Here is an 18610-nt window from a genome sequence, read left to right as displayed (position 1 = left end):
GTGGAAAATTCTGAAGGAGATGGGAATACCAGATCATCTGATCTGTCTCTTGAGAAACCTGTATGCAGGTCAGGAAGCAACAGTTAGAAGTGGACACGGAACAACAGACTGGTTTCAAATAAGAAAAGGAATCAGTCAAGGCTGTATATTGTCACCCTGCTTATTTAACTTATATGCAGAATACATCATGAGAAATGCTGGGCTGGAAGAAGCACAAGCTGGAATCAAGATTGCCAGGAGAAATATCAATAACCTCAGATATGCAGATGACACCACCCTTATGGCAGAAAGTGAAGAAGAACTAAAGAGCCTCTTGATGAAAGTGAAAGAGGAGAGTGAAAAAGTTGGCTTAAAGCTCAACGTTCAGAAAACTAAGATCATGGCATCCAGTCCCATCACTTCATGGGAAATAAATGGGGAAACAGTGGAAACAGTGGCTGACTTTATTTTGGGGGGGCTCCAAAATCACTGCAGATGGTGATTGCAGCCATGAAGTTAAAAGACGCTTACTCCTTGAAAGAAAAGTTATGACCAACTTAGCATATTAAAAAGCAGAAACATTACTTTGTCAACAAAGGTCCGTCTAGTCAAGGATATGGTTTCTCCAGTAGTCATGTATGGATGTGAGAGTTGGACTATAAAGAAAGCTGAGTGCCAAAGAATTGATGCTTTTGAACTGTGGTGTTGGAGAAGACTCTTGAGAGTCCCTTGGAATGTGGGGAGATTCAACCAGTCCATCCTAAAGGAGATCAATCCTGGGTGTTCATTGGAAGGACTGATGTTGAAGCTGAAACTCCAATACTTGGGCCACCTCATGCGAAGAGTTGACTCATTTGAAAAGCCCCTGATGCTGGGAAAGATTGAGGGCAGGAGAAGGGGACGACAGAGGATGAGATGGTTGGATGGCATCACCGACTCAATGGACATGGATTTGGGTGGACTCAGGGAGTTGGTGATGGACAGGGAGGCCTGGCATGCTCTGGTTTATGCAGTTGCAAAAAGTTGGACACGACTGAGTGACTGAACTGAACTGAAATGAACATAAATTGGAGAGAAAATTTTATTAATACCTAGAGAATAAGTTTTGAGTTTGAAATATAATTGCGGCACTTAGAGAATGACACAGAGACACTATCTTTTCTCATGTTCAGATTCTTTATCTTAAAATGAGAATAAATTAACCTGTAGGAATGATCTAAGAAATAAATATTTATATTGTGCATATATATCATATATTTATATATATTGTATATTTACATACAAATTTATACAAATACATATGCATATATTCACACATATACATATATAGTCTTATAGAGTTTATAATAAATATGAAACAAACATGTTTTATTTTAATAGGATGTTATTCAGAAGTGATAGTCAAACCATTTAACAATTAGTGAGACAGAGAAGAAAGGTTGCCTAATCAATGAAAATGCATATTGGCTAGTTTGTGATACCAAAGCTGTGAAAAATTAATAAAGAGAAACTTCAATTAAATAGTATTGGGACACCAGAAGAAATAGATCTCACACCCTGTGATGATAGCAGAGTAGGAAAGGAAGAAGAAAGACTCCTCTCCTTTCCTGGCAACAACTCAGCCAATGAAAAGAATGAACTCGCTCTTTCCTATAACCCTCCCAACTTCCTTTTCCTGTCTTTCCTTGCCATGCAGGGGGTGGGGGGTGGCGGGGTGGTGGCGGGTGGGGGGAGGTGTGACCCGGCTTTGCCTGTGGATCACCATGGTGGTTGCAGACCCCATAATGCAATTCTTTGCTGATCCGGCAACAAACCCATTTTTGCTGGAGAAATAGCTGGCAGTGTGTTTGTTTTAGATCAGTGAAGCATGCCCTGATGGGTATTGGTTCTGACGCTAAGTACATTGAAATAGCAAGAGCAGCTGGACAGTGGTGCATTCTATCGTGGCCATGCAGTCTTGTGACTTTTCTCACAGTGAACTAGCTTCTCATTTTCACCCACTGAATTAGTAAGGCCTTAAAATGCAACAGGCAAATTTCTCTACTGAAAATTAGGGTTACTATTTCAAATGTATTTCATTGTAGTATTTAAACAGATTTCTAAACTAGTCTATATAAGGCTAGAAGTAGTATTTCACCTTCCATTAACAAGTTAGAATTGCCCAAAACAAGTACAGTCTCCCATCAATATCCACAGAGGATTAGTTGCAGAACAACCCAAGGATACCAAAATTCACTGATGCTCAAATCCTTTGTATAAAAATGGTTAGTATGGTTGGCCCTCTGGGTTCACATTCACAGATAGAGAGCCAACTTTAATAGCTAAAGCAGTTGCTTCTTGATGTCTTCTTTGGAAAAGTCTGTATTTTGAGGAGGTGGTAGCATTTAATTTCTTAAGATCCCTCTTAAAAATATGTTTATTTCAGTTTATAACAGCTTACCGGTTTTTGGTGTGTGAGTCAGTGTTTGAACATTGGTTCTGTCAAACTGAAGTGAAGTGTTAGTTGCTCGGTCGTGTCCGACTCTTTGTGATCCCATGGACTATAGCCCGCCAGGTTCCTCTGTCCATGGAATTCTCCAGGCAAGAATACTGGAGTGGGTTGCCATTTCCTTCTCCAGGAGATCATCCCGATCCAGGGATCAAACCCAGGTCTCCCACGTTGCAGGCAGATTCTTTACCATCTAAGCCACCAGGGAAGCCCTTCTGTCAAGCTAGTCTGTTATTAAACTAAGGAGAAAAGAGTAAAATGATAGTCTTCTTCCAAATATTCACATTTTATGGAATTATGTTGATATTCATGTTATATGTTAGAATAAGGAATTTAGACTATTTTTAAAAATTTAGGTCTTCCTTCTCTCCTAAACCCTATTACATCCAAGGAAAAATACCTACAAAGTGGAATCTAAGGTTAAGATTTAGACTGAATTAGTAAGTGGTTCTCCATAGCCTTTGAGGTATGGAAATAACGTGTATCTATATCATGTGTATATATACATATATATATGCGTGTGTGTGTATGTGTGTGTGTGTGTATGTATGTATATATCTCATCCCTGGAATATTGGAAGGGTTTGAAAGAGTCCTCTCCAGATTTTGATACAAATTTGTGGAGATTTATACAGAGTATTATTTAATCCTAGCACAATTTTCACTTACATTGTTAAATGGATAGTTTTCAGGAAAGTCATAGAGGAATATGTTTGTTTATGCTTTTCTATATGAATATTTATAAGTTCATGATCCTTGACCTTGAAACACAGGAAATTTAAATTTTTTCTTCTAACTCTAAGAAAGTATTTTTTACTGGAGTCTAGGATGCCATTCTAAGTTTTGATTAAAAAATATTTTTATCTTATATAATAATTCTAAATAATTTTTGCATGTGTCATTATAATAAAATTGGTTCTTTTATGATCTTTCTCAAGTTATTTAAAATAACTTATTGCCTTGATTTAAATGATTTGGTCCATGAGAAATTTAAGAGCTCAAGGTGAATGCCTCACTTGAGTCTGTATTCAATAAATATTTATTAAATTAAAAAACAATGTGTTCATTAATTGTAAGTGCCCTTTAAAAAAGTTATTTTATCAAATTATGGGGAAATCACAATACTAAATACAAAAAGCAAAATCAATCTAAGTAAGTTGCATAACCACTCTTGCTTTTGTTTCTGTAAAATAATAAGACTACTGTTGGGCTAGCCTCCTTTGGCATCCTTTGTGATTCTTACAAATTGTTGCATGATTGATTGCTCTGTAGGTTATCTAAATAAATAAAACCCAGGGGCAGGGAGAATTCACTGTTTCTTCTGTGACAAGCTTTCATTTCAATTCAACTCACAAGATACACATTGGGCATCTAATATTTAGTGGGTCTCATCTAGTTGCTAGGATATGAATATGAATAAGAAATATCTTTTATCTCCCGTAACCTAGTGAGGGAGACAGACATACAATCACCAGTGAAAGACATGCAGCATAATAACCGGTAGAGTCATGCGACGGGAGGACTGTTGAGGAAGCAATTTTTTTCTGAATAAGATTAGAGTGCATAATTGGTAGCTCAGTTGTGTCCAACTCTTTTCGACCTCATGGACTGTAGCTCACCAGGCTCCTCTGCCCATGGAATTAATTCTCCAAGTTAGAACCAGAGTGGGTAGCCATTCCCCGCTCCAGGGGATCTTCCCCACCCAGGGATTGAACCTGGGTCTTCAACATTGCAGGCAGACTCTTTACCATCTGAGCTACCAGGGAAGATTAAATGGTTGGGAGTAAAAAGAGAACTATAGAAACCTGCAAATGTTTGGCAATGTTTGTGCCAGTTCTTGAAGCCTGAGAAAATCATTTTCCAGGGAGACTAATGGAGAAAGACATTCTATGCCTAGAGAAAAGCAGGGGCAGAGCCATGACCAGAGGATTTATGTGTGATACATTTCTTGCTGGGCAACAGTGACCCACCAAGAATGGCTATAACGCGACGTTTGGTGGGGACAGTGTGGAGGCAAGAAAGGAAAAGCAAACTGTCATGAGCTTGTGGGGTAAGTGGGGCAGGTGGTGGGTGGGAGTGGGGAGGTGGGGAGTAGTGGTGATTCCCTTTCTGCTCTGGAAAGTGGAAAGCAAGCAGAGGCTTTTAAATTAGAAGCAGATAGGATCTGAGTTCAGATGCAGATGAATCATCTCAATCTGTTTATTCTTCCTTTCATTAAATTCTTTTGCATTTTCCTCTTAGAGAAAACTTGGTTTTCATGCGGCTATATTTTACTCAGGAGAGCAATTACCTGGCAGTACTCAAAGCAGAAGACTAAACATGGGAAAATGGGAAATGGGGAGATAATTTATATAACCAGGAATCAAAATGAATATTGAAAGGTCATGCTCTGGCCTTTGCCTCTTGAGATTAGTAAATCTAGGCACAAGAATCAGAGTTGACATATCTTACAGCCTTAAGGATAATAATACTGAGATTTGTTCACCGCACGGTGTGTCTCCCATTGCACTGCTCATCAGACAAGTCTCCTCCTTTGGCACTCTTGAGTGTGGACCCTCACTTCAGTCCTTCATAAAGAATTTCAGGACCTAGAATTCACTACACTTTCTTTCTTCTGTGCCTTTAAAAAATTTATTTAGTTTTAATTGAAGGATAATTGCTTTATGATATTGTGTTGGTTTCTGTCATACACCAACATCAATCAGCCATAGGTATGCATACATATGGTTTCCCTCATACCTTAGTCGGTAAAGAATCTGCCTTCAGTGCAGGAGAACTGGGTTCAATTCCTGGGTTGGGAAGATCCCCTAGAGAAAGAAATGTCAACCCACTCCAGTGTTCTTGCCTGGGAAAGCCTATGGACAGAGGAGCCTGGCAGACCACAGTCCACAGGGTGGCAAGAGTCAGACACAACTTAACAACTAAACCACTACCACATACATGCATATGTCCCCTTCCTCTTGTACCTCCCTCCCATCTTCCACTCCACTCCATCCCTCTAGGTTGTCACAAAGCTCTGGTTTGAGTTCCCTGAGTCATACAGCAAATTCCCACTGGCTATTTTAATATGGTAAGTGTATATATTTCTTGCTACTCTCTCTGTTCATCTTCTGTGCCTTTTAATATGCCAATCACTAAAGTTGTCTTTTGTCCAATGCTTTTTTTCAAAACTGGATATTTTCTATTTATTCTTCAAGATTCAGCTCAAATATAATCTGCTTTGGCTGGCCTTTCCTGTATATTTGCAATCTGGGTTAGATATTCCCTTATGTGCCTCAAGGTCATCCTGTGTGTATTTTGATATTACCACTCTTTCAATTGTATTGAAGTTGTTTAACCTTTTCCCACCTTAAACCTCAAGCTTTTGGTAGTCACGCATTATGTCCTGCCTCTATATTTTTGATGGCATATACTTAGAAGATACCAAACTTGCTAAATCTGATGAAACAGGATGAGATGGAAGAAATGAATAGATTAATTGAATTTGATATTTTAATAAAATCTACCAATAATATAATTTTGACATTACATAACTTTGTTTTCTTTTCTTGCACATGGGCTCAGTTGCATCCAACTCTTTGTGACTCCATGGACTGTAACCTATCAGGCTCCACGTCCACCAAGTCCATGGGATTTCCCAGGCAAGAATACTGGAATGGATTGCCATTTCCTACTGCAGAGGATCTTTCCGATCCAGAGATTGAACCTGCATCTCTTTTGTCTCCTGCATTGGCAGGTGAGTTCTTCCACAGGCGAGCCACTGTGGGAGCCCCTAAAATTAGCATTTTCTTCTTATTTTTTTTAATGTTAAGTTCCCACTGTTTAGGTTGTCTTTCAATTTTTGAAATGATTTTTTTGGGGCAAGATTACTGGAATGGGTTGCAATTTCTTCCTCCAGAGGATCTTCCTGACCCAAGGATCAAACCCAAGTCTCCACATCTCTGCATTTCCTGCATTACAGGCATGTTCTTTACCACTGAACCACCAGGGAAGTTCATTAAGTATACATATATCCCCTCTATCTTGAATCTCTCCCCCACAACTCCATCCCTATAGATCATCACAGAGGACTGAGCTGAGCTTTCTGTGCCTTTTAGCAAGTTCCCACTAACTATTTTATACCTGGTAATATTTATTGTTGTTGTCCAGTCGCTAAGTTGTGTCCAACTCTTTGCAACCCCATGAAATGCAGCACACCATGCTTCCCAGTCCTTCACTATCTCCCTGAGTTTGCTCAAACTCATGTCCAGTGAATCAGCGATGCTATCTAACCATTTCATCTCTGTAGCCCCCTTCTTCTCTTGCCCTCAATCTTTCCCAGCATCAGGGTCTTTTCCAATGAGTCAGCTCTTTGTAGTGTGTGTGTGTGTGTGTTAGTCGCTGAGTTGTGTCCAAATCTTTGTGACCCCATGGACTGTAGCCTGCCAGACTCCTCTATCTCTGGAATTCTCCAGGGAAGAATACTGGAGAGGATAGCCATTCCCTTCTCCGGGGGATCTTCCTGAACCAGGAATTGACCTCAGGTCTCCTGGATTGTGGGCAGGTTCTTCACTGTCTGAACCACCAAGGAAGCCCTCTTTGCAGTGTGTATATGTCGATCCTAATCTCCCAATTCATCCCACCTCTCTTTTTTTCCTTCCTTCCTCTCTCTGTTCCTTCCTTCCTCCATGCTTTCTTTTTTCTTCCTTTTAACTGGATTCTGATACAAAGAAAAGTAAAAGTGAGATAAAATGCTTCTCCTTAACCAAGTCGGGATGTTTCTAAGCCAGTAAATTTGGGTGGAGAATAAAGAAAACAGGTTTTGCAGGTAGTTTCAGATTCAAACATATACAAGTGCACATACATGAAATGTATGAAATAAAATCACCACTGCCACAACCACCACCACCACATTATATGTAAATACATATATATATTCTAATAATTCAAAGAATAATGTATTCCTGTTGGAATAGAATCTTTATATTTTTCTCCAAATCAGTAGCAAGAAGGCTAGATAACTTCCCCTGAGATAAATCCACTAATATTTGTTCAGCTGTAATGAACCAGGACTTTTGGGCCATAAATCCACCACCCTGTAAGCTTCTGAAAGTCACAGACCATGCTTTATTTATTCTTCCCATGACCTAGCACCATGTCTGGGTTATAGCATATACCAAATAAATGATTGGAAAGGGAAAGAAAAGGAGGGGGTAAAGATAGTTTAAATATTGCTTCCTGGTTTCCAGCTTTATGACAATTCAGATAGATATAGACTTTCTAATATACTACTTGGGCTTTATGTAGGTTGTTGTTGTTGTTCAGTCGCTAATCCACGTCTGACTCTTTGTGACCCCATGGACTACAACATACCAGGCTCCTCTGTCCTCCATTATCTCCTGGAGTTTGCTCAAACTCGTGTCCATTATATCATCCAACCATCTCATCCTTTGCAGCCCCCTTCTCCTTTTGCCTTCAATCTTTCCCAGCATCAGGGAGTTTTCTAAGGAGGTGGTTCTTCGCACAGGTGGCCAAAGTATTGGAGCTTCAACTTCAGCATCAGTATTTCCAATGAGTATTCAGGGTTGATTTCTTTTAGGATTGGCTTGTTTTATCTCCTTGCAGCCCAAGACTCTCAAGAGTTTTCTCCAGCACCACAATTTGAAAGCATCAATTCTTCGGTGCTCAGCCTTCTTTATGGTCCAACTGTCACATCCTCACATGACTACTGGAAAAACCATCTAGGTAATGTGTGTCAGATAGTTGATTTTCTTTCTTTTCTATTAGTCAGTTTGGGGCATTGGGAACTTGAATCTAAATCCAAAAGCAATTAGCAACATTTTCTGAAATAAATATATACTTAATTGCCTTGGGGACTGTATAATTTAATAATGTCCATTCAGGAAACATAAATGCTTAAATATATACTTACTCTTTTTCATTAGATGTGAAAAATGTTATTATTCTTCATCCCAGATCATACAATAAAATTATAATTCAGTACCTATTTGTGAACTAAGTAAACAATACACTAATTTTAAGTCTTGTTATTTTTAAAGTGGAGTAAGACTTTGTTTTCTCAAAACTCAAAAAAAAGACTTCTTCAGGAAATTGTTTATTGAACTGCTTTCTCTTAAATTATTTCATATTGACTTTTACCATTGCTCTAATGTGCTACTAAATTTGAGGTAACTGTCATTATTTGATTAAATAATTCAGGGAACTAATATACCTCTCATCATAATCCATAAGCACCGAAGTTCCTTAGTTTTTTTTCAGGATACATATGTCAAATCACTTGAAGCTTTGACTGATGATATTTTAAGGTCAGACTCTGTCTATGCCATTCAAAGACTTATGTGGACCTAGGCAATGTTCTGGGCAGGCTCCCATCTACCCTCCTATACATACACTTTACCATGGCCTTACCTCCTCTCTGACATAGTGCTTTCCATGAGCTGAGGCTTCTCATCCTTAATGCTCTCTGCATTCATATACTTAGAATATATCTATGGGTTTTCTATTGTTACATAGCAAATTACCCCAATGTAGCTTTAAACAATACACTGACTCCAAGGGTCAGGAGGCTGGGCACACTTTGGCTGAGTCCTCTTCTCAGGCTGTCACAAGGTTCCAATGAGATTATAAGTCTGGGATATGATTTCACCTAAGGCTTAGGGTGCATTTCCAAGCTCACCAGTTGGCAGAATTCAGTTCCTTGTGACCATAGGACTGAAACCCTCCATTCCCTGCCACTTGGTCCTATCCAAAGATGGTAGTTTGCTTCTTCAAAGCCAGCATGAGAGTATTTCTGCTGCTTTGAGTTTCTGAGCTCTGGACTCACTCTGAAAGTGCTGACCTGATTAGTACAAGCCAACCCAGGAGAAACTCCCTTTTGACTAATTTAAAGTTAGCTGATGAGGGATTTTAATTATATCTGCAAAATCCCTTTACCTTTGCCATATAGTCTGACCTATTCAAAGGAGTAGGGCTTCCCTGGTGGCTCAGCCTGCAACATAGGAGACATGGGTTTGATCCCGGGTTCAAGGAGATCCCCAGGAGAAGAAATGGCAACTCACTCCAGTATTCTTGCCTGGGAGATCCAATGGACAGAGGAGTCTGGCTACAGTCCATGGGGTCACAAAAGAGTTAGACGTGACTAAACAACAACAAAGTGATGGTAGGAAGTGGTAGAGGATGAGGTGAGTCAGAAAGCCTGTGGTCGTCTAAACAACCCAACTCTTCTCAGCTCTAACCAATCCTTGTCTTGCAGGAAATCTGGCCCAATGAGCCATATCTGATCTTTTTTCAAGTAAGCCAGGAATCTTGATTTCTGTATGTGTATATGTATGTGCCTAGGTATGTCTGAATATGAAATCTTAAATGTTACTAATTAATGCAAATAATAAAAGCACTCTCTAGGCCCATATTGGAGAAGGCAATGGCACCCCACTGCAGTACACTTGCCTGGAAAATCCCATGGATGGAGGAGCCTGCAGTCCATAGGGATGCTAGGATGGTAGGCTGCAGTCCATAGGGTTGCTAAGAGTCGGACACGACTGAGTGACTTCACTTTCACTTTTCACTTTCATGCATTGGAGAAGGAAATGGAAACCCACTCCAGTGTTTTTGCCTGGAGAATCCCAGGGACGGGGGAGCCTGGTGGGCTTCCGTCTATGAGGTCGCGCAGAGTCGGATACGACTGAGGTGACTTAGCAGTAGCAGGCCCATATCATGCAGAACAAATAAATATATGTACAAGTAAGATTTGTTCTTGTGCTATTCGTTGCAAATTTTATCCTAAGGTATTATTTGTGTTACTACTTTTTTTTTTTTAAATATATTTGACCCCTCTAGATCATAAGTGCTTGAGTTCCTGGGTCATGTCTGTCTCATTCATTCACATACTTCAGCACCCAGCACAGTGCATGACACATAATATATGATCAATATATATTTGTTGAATGGATTAATAAATGGGAATATTTTGAGCTCTCTCAGCAAGGTGGACCTGGGTTAATAATTTGATTCACCAACAGGACTACTTAATCCTTGACAAATGGTCTAATATTTCTGACCCTTAATTTCATCATTTATAAAATGGGATTGTTTGTAGTTATAGTTGTGGGTAGTTTAACTGAAAAATTAGTAGTAGTTATTAGCTAGTAGCTTTATTAACTAGAGTAACAAATATAAATTGTTTAGCACAAAGATTGCTCATAACAATGATGATTCCTTTTCTTAGGGATGGCTCATGATGTGAATACCATCTATGTTTGTATAATTTCCATGTTTACAGCAGTGGATGCATTTGATTAAATTTATACGTAAAAAATAAATACATAAATCTTATGTATTTTAGTATACATACCTGGAAGATATATAAATGTGAATAATGTATGTGTGTATATATGAATGTCTATATATATGTGTGTGTGTGTACTTGTATATGTGTGCATATACATGTATAAATGTATGTGTGTCTATAGTCAAAGTGAAAGTGAAGTCGCTCAGTCATGTCTGACTCTTTGCAATCCCATGGACTGTAGCCTACCAGGCTCCTCCGTCCATGGGATTTTCCAGGCCAGAATACTGGAGTGGGTTGCCATTTCGTGTATATATATGTGTGTGTGTTTGTGTGTGTGTGTATCAGAGGCTGATGTGTTTTGGTTAAGGGAAGAGAAATGGAAAAGTATATTTCATGGGTCCTTGGCAGGAAGAATGGGCTTCCCTTATAGCTCAGTTGGTAAAGAATCTGCCTGCAATGCAGGAAACCATGGTTGGATTCCTGGGTCAGGAAGGGAGAAGGGAGAAGGGATAGGCTGGAGATAGGGATAGGCTACCCACTCCAATATTCTTGGGCTTCCCTTGTGGCTCAGCTGGTAAAGAATCTGCCTGCAATGTGGGAGACCTGGGTTCAATCCCTGGGTTGGGAAGATCTCATGGAGAAGGGAAAGGCTACCCACTCCAGTATTCTGGCCTGAATAATTCCAAGGACTGCATAGTCCATGGGGTCGCAAAGAGTTGGACACGACTGAGTAACTTTCACTTTCACCTTGGCAGGAAGAATAGGGATCAGGGAAAGTTATTTTGCCACAAAGAGAATGAGACAAAGTGATGTTATACACAGAGCCTCTCCTCTGCCTCCCACATAACACTGTGGAAAAGGAGCTTCTCCCTGTTATCAAGAAATATTTTTAAAAGGAAGCGAAACCCAATTTGTTTCTAAGTGCTTATTCCACAAATGCTAACAGGAAGGGATATCTTTATTGTTCATGGTGAATGAATTAAATTCTGGATTTTAGCATTAAGCTTTTTCCAGGAATAGTTAAGCATTATTTATAAGCAGACTATGATAGATAGCTTATATTCAATAGGTCATTATTAAATGGTGATAAAATTGAAGTATAAAATAGAAAACCCGTGTCTTTCTTTAAAATAATGAATGCATTTGTTAAAATGATCAGATAAACACACAGTAGCAAAGAAAAAAAAAGCCACAAGAAGAAGCCCTGCAGAAAGAACATTCCAGAATTTATAAATATTCAATGTTGTGGCTCATTTCATTTTTAAACTGCTATTGTATCTACAGTGAAAGCTATTTTATTTGTTGTATGTCAGAAGGAGATGAGAATGTGCTTAAGGGAATTTGATGCAATTAGTGTTACATTGCTGACCTTTAGCAGAAAATAGACTAAGTGAATTCAACAGTAGGATTTAAAGAGGCAGATTATACATTGCATGTATTCTAACAGTTCAAAGGTGTAATGCTCAGGGCTGGGGCAATGGGATGACCCAGAGGGATGGGATGGGGAGGGAGGTGGGTTGGGGGTCCAGGAAGGGGAACACATGTAAACCCATGGCTGATTCATGTCAATGTATGGCAAAAACTACTACAATATTGTAACGTAATTAGCCCCCAACTAAAATAAATAAATTTATTTTAAAAAAAAATTTTAACTTTGTGGTTACAAGCAAGTACATTGTAAGATTTTACAATCTGAATTGTTTTTAGCCCTGGGGCATCATTTCAAGAAATTATCCTTAGAAGAGAAATACAGCCAAATGAAGCTGAACCATGTAACAAAACTAACAATTAGCATTTGGTAAACAACTTCTTTCTAAATGTATTAATATCATCAGGGTTTATCTCTCCTACTGTCTGCAGAAGTCAAAACCTACAAGAGTAAATTACTTCCACAGTTGTCCAATGTACATTATTACAAAACTTGTGAAATTATTTTACAAATCACTTCATAAGACATTATCTTCATAGTCATTAAAATTGTTACATGGCTATCTGGTGTATGTTTTTAAGTGAAGTTTTAAGTGTAGATAAAGGAAAAAAATCTAGCTGAAAAATAGAGCTAAGCAAATTTCTGCTTTTTCTTTTTCTCAAGGTCAGGACAATTCAGTTTTTACCCCTTGGGAGTACTGCACTAGAACTAGGCCATGAAGAATAATTTTGAGTACATAAAATGGAGCCTATTTGGAATTAGGTGATGCAGATTTTAACATAGGTGGACCTTAGTTTCCATAGTAAATGTGTTTCCAAAACTATACATGCATGTGAACCAAGTAGGAAATGATTTGTGCATGTGAGTGGTAGTTTAAATGGTATGTGAATGATACTGCTGGTGAATATCTGTATCTATATTAGATGCAACAGAGCATCCAAATTTATTCCTTAGTCAATTCAAAAAGATGGGTCTATAGTGGCTCTTGCTTCGCTCACAGTGGGTTTAGGAAATATCTTTGGCTGCTTTAACTACACACTATTTTGGAATCAAACTTAGCTGGTGGGTTTCTGAAGTTATTTCTATGGTGTGGCCTGTCTGGTACTTAGTTCTGCTTTGGTGGCTTGAAACTGTGACACTTACTCAATTCCCCAGTGTCTGGATCAGATCATCCACACTCTTAACATCTTTCCATGTCTGCTCTAGATTTTGGCATCTGTTGAGCTACTCACACTTCACAGGTTTTACTTCTTGCATCACTGTGTTTTTCTCTATTGGATCATTCACATCAGCAAACATATACGCTATAATTTTCCCCATCTTTAGAAAAATAGTCAAAAAACCCTTGACCTCATATCTCCTTCACATACTGCCCAATTCTTTGCTCTTTGTAACAAATCTTTATAAATTTCTTTTAAAATATTTGAATTTGTGTAGGCCAAGAGGAGCAACCCCACGTCCAAGGAGCAGTGGCTGCACGGCGCAGGAGGACTGAGAGGAGCTACTCCACGTTCAAGGTCAGGAGGGGCGACCGTGAGGAGATACCCCTCATCCAAGGTAAGGAGCAGCGGCTGTGCTTTCCTGGAGCAGCCGTGAAGAGATACCCAAGTCTAAGGTAAGACAAACCCAAGTAAGATGGTAGGTGTTGCGAGAGGGCATCAGAGGGCAGACAGACTGAAACCATAATCACAGAAAACTAGCCAATCTGATCACATGGACCACGGCCTTGTCCAACTCAATGAAACTAAGCCATGCTGTGTGGGGCCACCCAAGACAGATGGGTCATGGTGGAGAGGTCTGACAGAATGTGGTCCACTGGAGAAGGGAATGGCAAACCACTTCAGTATTCTTGCCTTGAGAACCCCATGAACAGTATGAAAAGGCAAAATGATAGAATACTGAAAGAGGAACTCCCCAGGTTGGTAGGTGCCCAATATGCTACTGGAGATTAGTGGAGAAATAACTCCAGAAAGAATGAAGGGATGGAGCCAAAGCAAAAATAATACCCAGTTGTGGATGTGACTGGTGATAGAAGCAAGGTCTGATGCTGTAAAGAGCAATATTGCATAGGAACCTGGAATGTTAGGTCCATGAATCAAGGCAAATTGGAAGTGGTCAAACAGGAGATGGCAAGAGTAAACATCAACATTCTAGGAATCAGCGAACTAAGATGGACTGGAAGGGGCGAATTTAACTCAGATGACCATTATATCTACTACTGTGGACAGGAATCCCTTAGAAGAAATGGAGTAGCCATCATGGTCAACAAAACAGTCCGAAATGCAGTACTTGGATGCAATCTCATAAACGACAGAATAATTTCTATTGGTTTCCAAGGCAAACCACTAAATATCATGGTAATCCAAGTCTATGTCCCAACCAGTAATGCTGAAGAAGCTGAAGTTGAACAGTTCTATGAAGACCTACAAGACCTTTTAGAACTAACACCCAAAAAAGATGTCCTTTTCATTATAGGGGACTGGAATGCAAAAGTAGGAAGTCAAGAAACACCTGGAGTAACAGGAAAATTTGGCCTTGGAGTACAGAATGAATCAGCACAAAGGCTAATAGAGTTTTGCCAAGAGAATACACTGGTCATAGCAAACACTGTCTTCCAACAAGCAAAAGAAAACTCTACACATGGACATCACCAGATGGTCAACACCAAAATCAGATTGATTATATTCTTTGCAGCTAAAGATGGAGAAGCTCTATACAGTCAGCAAAAACAAGACAGGGAGCTGACTGTGGCTCATCTCCTTATTGCCAAATTCAGACTTAAATTGAAGAAAGTAGGGAAAACCACTAGACCATTCAGGTATGACCTAAATCAAATCCCTAATGATTATACAGTGGAAGTGACAAATAGATTTAAGGGACTAGATCTGATAGACAGAGTGCCTGATGAACTATGGACAGAGGTCAGTGACATTCACAGGAGACAGGGATCAAGACCATCCCCATGGAAAAGAAATGCAAGAAAGCAAAATGGCTGTCTGAGGAGGCCTTCCGAATAGCTGGGAAAAGAAGAGAAGCAAAAACAAAGAAGAAAAGGAAAGATATTCCCATTTGAAAGCAGAGTTCCAAAGAATAGCAAGGAGAGATAAGAAAGCCTTCCTCAGCGATCAGTGCAAAGAAATAGAGGAAAACAACAGAATGGGAAAGACTAGAGATCTCTTTGAGAAAATTAGAGATACCAAGGGAACATTTCATGCAAAGATGGGCATGATAAAGGACAGAAATGGTATGGACCTAACAGAAGCAGAAGATATTAAGAAGAGGTGGCAAGAATACACAGAAGAACTGTACAAAAAAGATCTTCACGACCCAGATAATCACGATGGTGTGATCGCTCACCTAGAGCCAGACATCCTGGAATGTGAAGTCAAGCGGGCCTTAGGAAGCATCACTATGAACAAAGCTAGTGGAGGTGATGGAATGCCAGTTGAGCTATTTCAAATCCTGAAAGATGAGGCTGTGAAAGTGCTGTACTCAATATGCCAGCAAGTTTGGAAAGCTCAACAGTGGCCACAGGACTGGAAAAGGTCAGTTTTCATTCCAATCCCAAAGAAAGGCAATGCCAAAGAATGCTCAAACTACCACACAATTGCACTCATCTCACATGCTAGTAAAGTAATGCTCAAAATTCTCCAAGCCAGGCTTCAGCAATACGTGAACCATGAACTTCTGATGTTCAAGCTCCATTTAGAAAAGTCAGAGGAACCAGAGATCAAATTGCCAACATCTGTCGGATCATCGAAAAAGCAAGAGAGTTCCAGAAAAACATATATCTCTGCTTTATTGACTATGCCAAAGCCTTTGACTGTGTGGATCACAATAAACTGTGGAAAATTCTTCAAGAGATGGGAATACCAGACCACCTGACCTGCCTCTTGAGAAACCTGTATGCACATCAAGAAGAAACAGTTAGGACTGGACATGGAACAACAGACTGGTGCCAAATAGGAAAAGGAGTACATCAAGGCTGTATATTGTCACGCTGCTTATTTAACTTATATGCAGAGTACATCATGAGAAACGCTGGGCTGGAGGAAGCACAAGCTGGAATCAAGATTGCCAGGAGAAATATCAATAACCTCAGATATGCAGATGACACCACCCTTATGGCAGAAAGTGAAGAAGAACTAAAGAGCCTCTTGATGAAAGTGAAAGAAGAGAGTGAAAAAGTTGGCTTAAAGCTCAACATCCAGCGAACTAAGATCATGGCATCTCGTCCCATCACTTCATGGGAAATAGATGAGGAAACAGGGCAAACAGTGTCAGACTTTATTTTTATGGGCTCCAAAATCACTGCAGATGGTGATTGTAGCCATGAAATTAAAAGATACTTAATCCTTGGAAGGAAAGTTATGACCAACCTAGGCAGCATATTAAAAAGCAGAGACATTACTTTGCCAACAAAGGTCCATCTAGTCAAGGCTATGGTTTCTCTAGTAGTCTTGTATGGATGTGAGAGTTGGACTGTGAAGAAAGCTGAGCGTTGCAGAATTGATGCTTTTGAACTGTGGTGTTGGAGAAGACTCTTGAGAGTCCCTTGGACTGTGGGGAGATCCAACCAGTCCATCCTAAAGGAGATCAGTTCTGGGTGTTCATTGGAAGGACTAATGTTGAAGCTGAAACTCCAATACTTTGGCCACCTCATGGAAAGAGTTGACTCACTGGAAAAGACCCTGACGCTGGGAAGGATTGGAGGCAAGCGGAGAAGGGGACGATAGAGGATGAGATGGTTGGATGGCATCACTGACTCAATGGACATTAGTTTGGGTAGACTCCGGGAGTTGTTGATGGACAGGGAGGCCTGGAGCGCTGCGATTCATGGAGTCACAAAGAGTCGGACACCACTGTGCGACTGAACTGACTGAACTGAGGCTCCACGTGTTCAGTTTAATTATCTCCTGAACTCATCCAGTCTTTTGTCTACACCTCTCTACTAAAGGGAATTCCCTGGTGGTTCAGACGGTAAAGAGTCTGCCTGCAATGCGGGAGAATCATATTTGATCCCTGGGTTGGAAAGATCTTTTGGAGAAGGAAAGGGCAGCCCAGTCCAGTATTCTTGCCTGAAGAATCCCGAACGGAGCAGCCTGGCAGGCTACAGTCCATAGGGTCGCAAAGGGTCGGACACGACTAAAGTGACTTCGCTTCACTTCACTTCTCTACTAAAGTTAATTTTGTCAAGGCCACCAATAACCTTCATAGTTATAAATCCAAATTCTAGTCTCCATCTTCCTAGACTTTTCAGCAACATTTAAAATAATCTCTCTGTGTTTGTAATCATTGTCTTGTCCTCTGATATATCAGTCTTTCAGTAGCTTTACCTGAATCTGATTCCTTTTCCCTACAGTTAAATGTGTGTGTGTGTGTGTGTGTGTGTGTGTGTGTGAGTGTGTTTTATTTGTTCAGGGTGGAAAGTAAACTATATGAAAAATCATAGAGACTTGAGTTTATCAGTATATAGTATCTATGTTATAGAATTTCAGTGATACTAAGGAAGTTTCTCTGTCCCAAATATACATAAGCCCTCTTGATAGTGTTAACTTGCACTTCTAGAGATGTTCTTTGGAATTAAAGATTCTTCAGGTCAGTAATAATCTTTATAATACTCCTGGGAGACGTTACTATTGAACAGTTGATATTTTAAGGGGAATTATCATGTTTTCTCAATTAGTGACAGTTAAGAGAGCCTGCTCTACAAGGACTAGGAAGAAGCACGCCTTAGGTAGAGAGTAAAATTATTAGGAAGGAGGGGAAAAGTAGCGCAGGTACTCAGTCTATTTCACAATTTAACTTAGGGCTGGCTCTGAAAAATGATCTGTTATTGACACACTGTAGTTCTTCAACATTAAACTACAGTGTAGAGAGAAGCCCAGCATCCATCTAAGACCACTTCACTGTTCATACAGCAGAGATGGAGAGCAAGTCCTGTCCTTTCTTGTGTAATGGGCTAAAGCACATCTTCCCCAAATCTTTAATCTTGTATTCCTCATGCTTTTCACAAAAGGCAAATTTCTCTACATTTTGTGTAAGGGAAGGGGATAAATAATAAAGTGCCTGAGTTAGTCAACCCTCTCCTTGAATTCAGTAAATATAACCTGTACTGTAATTTACTTAATTTTTAAAGTTTATCTTAAATTGACTCAATTTCTTTACATTATGTAGTCTTACCCTAAGTATTAAGAATTAAGGACGGAGTGATAGCTGTAACATTATTAATGTGATAAGCCATATATAAGAATAGATAATCATGAACAATTAAATACATTAAAATATGTAAGCTGATAAATGATCTCCTTTGAAAACAAAGAATATGCCATACTGCCCTTCAGCAAATGTGACACTACAATATACATTTATTTTGAATTTTTCACACTTTAAACTTTTAGAAGATTAAAATTTTCTTAAAAAGCTGT

At 39.5% G+C, this 18610-nt stretch overlaps 1 protein-coding gene across 2 annotated transcripts in view; it reads left to right on the top strand.

Annotated features, from left to right (window-relative positions):
- CLVS2 (clavesin 2) overlaps nucleotides 1-15203 on the top strand; it is a 181533-nt gene extending 166330 nt beyond the window's left edge. The window contains exons 12-15 of one of the 2 annotated variants that reach the window (XR_014065601.1): nucleotides 5469-5536; nucleotides 6031-6202; nucleotides 8071-8190; nucleotides 13620-15203. Coding sequence is in view for 1 of the 2 variants with exons in the window: in XM_081530544.1 (XP_081386670.1) it covers nucleotides 14273-15199 (927 nt within the window). In the remaining variant the exon portion in view is untranslated. Of the gene's footprint in view, nucleotides 1-5468; nucleotides 5537-6030; nucleotides 6203-8070; nucleotides 8191-13619 lie in introns of those variants that run through there. The other variant, XM_081530544.1, reaches the window with a different exon arrangement.
- The last annotated feature ends 3407 nt before the right edge of the window (nucleotides 15204-18610 follow it).

This window comes from Giraffa tippelskirchi, chromosome 9 (genome assembly GCF_054371585.1).
Source record: "Giraffa tippelskirchi isolate mGirTip1 chromosome 9, T2T-mGirTip1v1.2.pri, whole genome shotgun sequence".
In the NCBI taxonomy this organism is placed as follows: Eukaryota; Metazoa; Chordata; class Mammalia; order Artiodactyla; family Giraffidae; genus Giraffa; species Giraffa tippelskirchi.
The sequence above is the reverse complement of the archived record's forward strand: the minus strand, read 5'-3'. Positions and strand labels throughout refer to the sequence as shown.